The sequence below is a fragment of the Colobus angolensis genome, unplaced genomic scaffold (genome assembly GCF_000951035.1).
Source record: "Colobus angolensis palliatus isolate OR3802 unplaced genomic scaffold, Cang.pa_1.0 Scaffold176, whole genome shotgun sequence".
Taxonomy (NCBI): Eukaryota; Metazoa; Chordata; class Mammalia; order Primates; family Cercopithecidae; genus Colobus; species Colobus angolensis.
Window position 1 is genome coordinate 1,618,431 of NW_012114888.1, and position 6,134 is coordinate 1,624,564.

Genomic DNA, 6,134 nt, shown 5'->3' on the forward strand with positions numbered 1-6,134 from the left:
GTCTCGATCTCCTGACCTCGTGATCCGCCCGTCTCGGCCTCCCAAAGTGCTGGGATTACAGGCTTGAGCCACCGCGCCCGGCCCATTTCCTTTTCTTTAGGATATTTTCATTGTCTCTGAATTTTAGAGCTGTGAAGTGCCTTAGAGATCATCTAGTTCAACCTCTCCGTTCAAATGGAGAACCTGAGCCACTAAGGTTCACAGGAGAGTAAGATAATTGAGCAAACAGCTCACAATGACAGAAAACTATAGGAGAATCAGTACAAATAGTGAGAATTTACTATGTTGTTAGCTTCCTAAGTATGAGTTTAGAAAAGGTATAAGTTATAAGAAAAGTTAAATTGTGTTAATATGAATGGATTCCACTGTTACCTTCAAGATAAAATGAAGACATACTTTTTTCTTTAGTATTTATAGTTAAATGAATATCGTATCCTGTAGTGACTAAATTCATAAATATTTTTTCTGCTTATAGACTTGAGTTTCAAAAGCAGCTGTACAGATGATGCTGTTAATGAGTGTTTAGGTAGTGTTGATTTAAAAAATATAATGTGCCTTCCTGCCTTATTAGAATCATAGAAGTTCATATCTGGAATTCACACCCCTTATTTCAAGGATGAGGAAATTGACTCCCAGAGAGGTTAACTGACTTGCCCAAATAAGAGCCAAAGTTAGCAACTCACATTTAAGCAGGAAGTCAGTTTTTATGTACTAAGACCATTATATTTTGATATCCAGATATCAATTTTCTCAACTTTAAATGTTTTAATATTGTCTTCATCAGGCCTGAGCATTGTCATTTTAAAACCTGAGAGTATTTGATAAATTGAAATAAAAATTACGAAGTCATAGACATTAGAATCAAGTCTCTTGGCATTATTTCTAGTTGGTATATCTTTTATGGTAAAAATATTCAATATTCAGTTGCTGGTCACAAATAATTTCTCCCCCACAATAGGTATTGTCTTCTAAGGACTCTGAAGCAATGTCAGACATTGAGGGAAGCTCTTATTGCTGCAGGAAAAGAGATTATATGGCATGGGCGGACAAAAGAAGAACCAGCTCATTACTGTAGCATTTGTGAAGTAAGTAATTGTTCTTATCCACAGTTGTTGTATAAAGCCTCTTCCCTCTCCACTTTTGATTTCTCTTTATTTTTAAAAAACTTTTTATACTTTTGTGTAATCCAGTTTATAGTAATTAATATTGTATTCAATTTTGTTACTTAGCCATTATATTAAAATTCAGTGTGATAATAACAATATTTCACTGTGAATTAACCTTAAAAGTATCCACTACAGAGTCATTTTTGTGGTAGATCTTCAACAGATGATAATCAGCAAATTTAGTCTGAGATTTTAAACTGGGAACAATCTAGATGTACACAGATGCCAGTAAACTGAATGTTTGGTATAACTCTAGGCAGATCGATTATCAGTCCTCTCTGGTGCAATTCACAATACATTTGTCAAGATTGTGTGGCCAAGGCTTGCAAGAGGTGCAGGAACAAAGATGTGGCGCCTGCTATGAAGGAGCTTAAATTCTACTTGGAGCAGACAGATTATAAACAACTAATTGTAATGTACATGAGACTATGATGAATGTGAAGTTGGACTTACTGTTAATGATAACACTGAGGGGGAAAATGACCTGATTTTCTTCTAGTATTTGGCATAAGAATTCACAAAAGTATTAGCATTTGAGTCCATCCTTGAAAAAAGAGTATGATATCAGTAGGCTAAAAAAGTGATGAGAATTGGAAGTAGACTGTCATGGGCTATAGGAACAAGAAGAGAATGGGGAAATGGAAAGGTTTTAGAAAAGGTTGAATGTGTTCCAATTTGGCTGGAACACAGACTGTGCAAATTCCACTCGTAAGTCTTGGTGGCATGTAATTTGTAGCACATCTTGAATAGTTTTAAGGAATTTGATATTCCAAGGTCACTGAAACCATTAAAAGGTTTTGAGCAGGCAACTAAGGGTGAGATATGTGTTTCAGGGAGAAAAGTGGTTGGAAAGGACAGTGATATATAAGCTATTGCAGTGGTCTTAAGAGTTGTTATTTTAAGGCCTAGACTAGAACCTGGCAATGGGAATATTAAAGAAGGGAAAGAATTAAAAAATATTTAGAGGGTAAAATCAGTGAGACACCTCATTAAATGGCAGAAGTAGAAGGACAAATTGAAGAATGCTCACCAATTTTCTAGCTCAGGTCACTAGGTTTGTATTGCTGCCTGTTGACAGTAATGGATAACATGGTGAACTCTAGGATTGTCGTTTACTGTTAAAAGAAGACATGAGATCATAAGAGTTTTCTGTCATTGAAGAAATTTAAGGATAAGCCAAAGACAGGATGTTGGTGGTTCATTTCAAACCTTGAAATTCTGTAATTCTAACGTCAACCTGTATTTGAAATGATTGAATCCATTGATTTTTTATGTTGTATGACCTGACCAAAGTAAGTCATTAGGAGATCAGATAGATTCCAGTTAGGTGCGATGTTCCTTATCCTACCTGAACCCTAGTAACTCATCAGTCTTTCTGTATAAGACAGAAGTATTATTTCTAAAATCATGCTGTACTTATGAATACATAAAAATGATCACATCTGATTGTATGCTAATGTTTTGGATTTAAAAATAGGTTGACCTTTATCAAACTTTTGAACTGGGCTTTGCCAGTGGTTGTCATGAGTATGTCATTCCCTTTGATTATTCCCCTAAATATGCATTACTACCCATGTCTTTGGATTTGGTGCAAAATAAACCTGGTCTGTTAAAGATTCTCAAACACAGCCATGTTTTTCTTACCACCTACTCTTAACCAGAGATCACTGTCCACAATTTCATTCAAGTAGAATTCCATGATTATACTAAAGCAGTACAGTAAATACCACCATCTCTATTGAATACGTTTTTCTCTTGTATAAAACAGGTGGAGGTTTTTGATTTGCTTTTTGTCACTAATGAGAGTAATTCACGAAAGACCTACATAGTACATTGCCAAGATTGTGCACGAAAAACAAGCGGAAACCTGGAAAACTTTGTGGTGCTAGAACAGTACAAAATGGAGGACCTGATGCAAGTCTATGACCAATTTACATTAGTAAGTCAAATCAACATGTGAGTACATAGTTAGCTGGGTTATGAAGCAGCAGTGTTTGTTCTGCCACCTGATAAGTAGGAGGTAATGAAATATTTTAAATTTCCCTTTGGCTCATTACATATTGCATGAGGGTATATTCATGTCATTTCCCCCTCCATTTCCAAGTATTTATTCCTATAAAATTGGCATATATCATTTTCAGTTTTCTTCCTGGGTAAGACCAGCCTAAATAATTTTACAACAATTACATTTAAAAATCTTCACGTGCTTTAGATGGAACACTATCATATCCTTTATGTCATTTTATCTCAGTTGATAAGTTGATAAAATGTTTGTGTACATAGGTTATTAGAGCCCACAGAATGAATCAGTAAATGTGCTTTTAAATATACTTCTGCTTTTAGAGCTAATTGTATTTGTTTAAAATTTTGTCCTTGCCAGAAGTATTAACCTCATGGGAATATTTAATGGAGCTTAACTTCTGGTATGTTATATAACCTTATGAAATTCAAGTATACTTATAAATTGCACACAGTTTTTAATTTCAGACAGCAGATGCTTGGGGGAAGCATTTTACTTTAGCAGATCAATAGCTTTATGAATAGAAACACAGAGATAATTTATGAATTGTTGATTTTCTCCAGTACTTGTCTCCCACACATATGTGATCAGAAACTAACTTTTTGAAATTTAGTTTCTGATATTTTCGCTTGAATAGTCTTCAAGATTGCTTGAAGAAGAAAATTATCTGGAATATGTTGAAGAAAATATATTACCTAGCTGAGATAGATTCTGAAGACAGTCACTAGTGAAATTATAACTTGTTAAATTATTTTTCAAGAAGCCCCCCCTTTTTTTAAGCAATCTTAAGAAACGGTAAACTAAGGCCGGGCACGGTGGCTCAAGCCTGTAATCCCAGACGGGTGGATCACAAGGTCAGGAGATCGAGACCATCCTGGCTAACACGGTGAAACCCCGTCTCTACTAAAAAATACAAAAAACTAGCCGGGCGAGGTGGCGGGCCCCTGTAGTCCCAGCTACTCGGGAGGCTGAGGCAGGAGAATGGCGTGAACCCAGGAGGCGGAGCTTGCAGTGAGCTGAGATGCGGCCACTGCACTCCAGCCCAGGCGACAGAGCGAGACTCCGTCTCAAAAAAAAAGAAACGGTAAACTTAATAACATTCCAAGAGTTTTTGACTAATTGGTGAAGAAATACAGAAAATTGCAAGTACGCTGAGTAGGATAATGGTCTTAGACTCTTAGGAAAATTGGCTGAATGGGAAATAGTAAGGTAGGTTGTACTTTTATGTTGCGTAGCAGGCTGTTGAACTTTTTGAGAGTTATTTCCCCTAACTTCATAAGCAGACTATATGTTTGTAGCCATGAGCTATTAACAATTTACATATCAAAATAACCTACCTTACTTTTATTTTCAGGCTCCTCCATTACCATCCGCCTCATCTTGATATTGTTCCATGGACATTAAATGAGACCTTTTCTGCTATTCAGGAAATAACCCAGTTCTGCACCACTGGTTTTTGTAGCTATCTCGTAAGGCTGCTGGCTGAAAACTGTGTCTATGCAACCTTCCAAGTGCGGAGTGTCAACCAGCTGGACGGGAGAGAGTACTGCTCCTACTCCAGGACTCTCACAAAGCTGATCAGCTGTACTTCACAAAAAAATAATAATTTCCATGTTTTGTATATATCTGACAAAACTGGCAACATCTTACAGACTACTGACTTGAAGACAACCTCTTTTATATTTCTCTATTTCTGGGCTGATGGATTTGTTTTCATCTGTCTTTTCCCCCTTCAGAATTTTCCTTGGAAAAAAAATACTAGCCTAGCTGGTCATTTCTTTGTAAGGTAGTTAGCAATTTTAAGTCTTTCTTTGGTCAACTTTTTTTTAATGTGAAAAGTTAGGTAAGACACTTTTTTACTGCTTTTATGTTTTTCTGTCTTGTTTTGAGACCATAATGGTTACACTTTTGGTTCCTAAATAAAACATTAAAAAAATTAACAGCCAAGTCACAAAGGTAATGGATTGCACATAGACTAAGGAATAAACTTCAGATTTGTGATTTTTGTTTCTAATCTTGATGTAAATTTACACTATTTATAAATACATATTTATTGCTTGAAAATATTTGTGAATGGAATGCTGTTATTTTTTCCAGATTTACCTGCCATTGAAATTTTAAGGAGTTCTGTAATTTCAAACACTACTCCTATTACATTTTCTATGTGTAAATAAAACTGCTTAGCATTGTACAGAAACTTTTATTAAAATTGTTTAATGTTTAAAGAGTTTTCTATTGTTTGAGTTTTAAAAAGACTTTATGTACAGTGCCCAGTTTTTGTTCATTTTTGAAATCTGATTATATATATTTTATATATACTTATGTATGTATATATAATATATATAGAAATCTGGATATATATGTATAAATATTTAGAACTTAAATTTTTCTCGTTTTAAGTTTCACATCTATGGTAGATTTTTGAGGTGTCTACTGTAAAGTATTGCTTACAAAAAGTATGATTATTTTTAAAGAAATATATATGGTATGTATCCTCAAGACCTAAAATGTCAGACTGGTTTATTGTTAAGTTGCAATTACTGCAGTGACAGACCAATAAACAATTGCTGCCAAAATGTAGTATAATAGTAGAAAACAAATAGTGATTGAACTTAAGACTTTAAAAGGAATGTTATATGGGCTTGACAAATCCTGTACATGACTTAGTAACATTTTATATGGAAAAGGGGATTCAGGATGAAGGGCTCTATTTTAGAATGAAAATAAATTAAGAGACTTATTTTTTAATGTTAGGCAATTTTGAAATCTCATGCTTTTTTGCTTGCATGACATGATTTGGGGGAGGAGTGCTGCAAATTCCCTATCACTAGCAAAATATAGCAATCTATATTAGCGTTCACAAGTCACTGCTAATTAATGATAGTATTTCATTTTGTAATAACAGCACCTTGCATTTGTACCTCCATTTTCTGAAGCATTTGACACAT

The 6,134-nt window shown here is 34.8% G+C and overlaps 1 protein-coding gene across 8 annotated transcripts in view; it reads left to right on the top strand.

The window, feature by feature from the left end:
• KDM6A (lysine (K)-specific demethylase 6A) overlaps nucleotides 1-5,413 on the top strand; it is a 153,187-nt gene extending 147,774 nt beyond the window's left edge. For all 8 annotated transcript variants that reach the window (XR_001001438.1, XM_011938662.1, XM_011938664.1 and 5 more), the window contains 3 exons: nucleotides 959-1,085; nucleotides 2,935-3,105; nucleotides 4,541-5,413. Coding sequence is in view for 7 of the 8 variants with exons in the window: in XM_011938662.1 (XP_011794052.1) it covers nucleotides 959-1,085; nucleotides 2,935-3,105; nucleotides 4,541-4,570 (328 nt within the window). In the remaining variant the exon portion in view is untranslated. The remainder of the gene's footprint in view (nucleotides 1-958; nucleotides 1,086-2,934; nucleotides 3,106-4,540) is intronic.
• The last annotated feature ends 721 nt before the right edge of the window (nucleotides 5,414-6,134 follow it).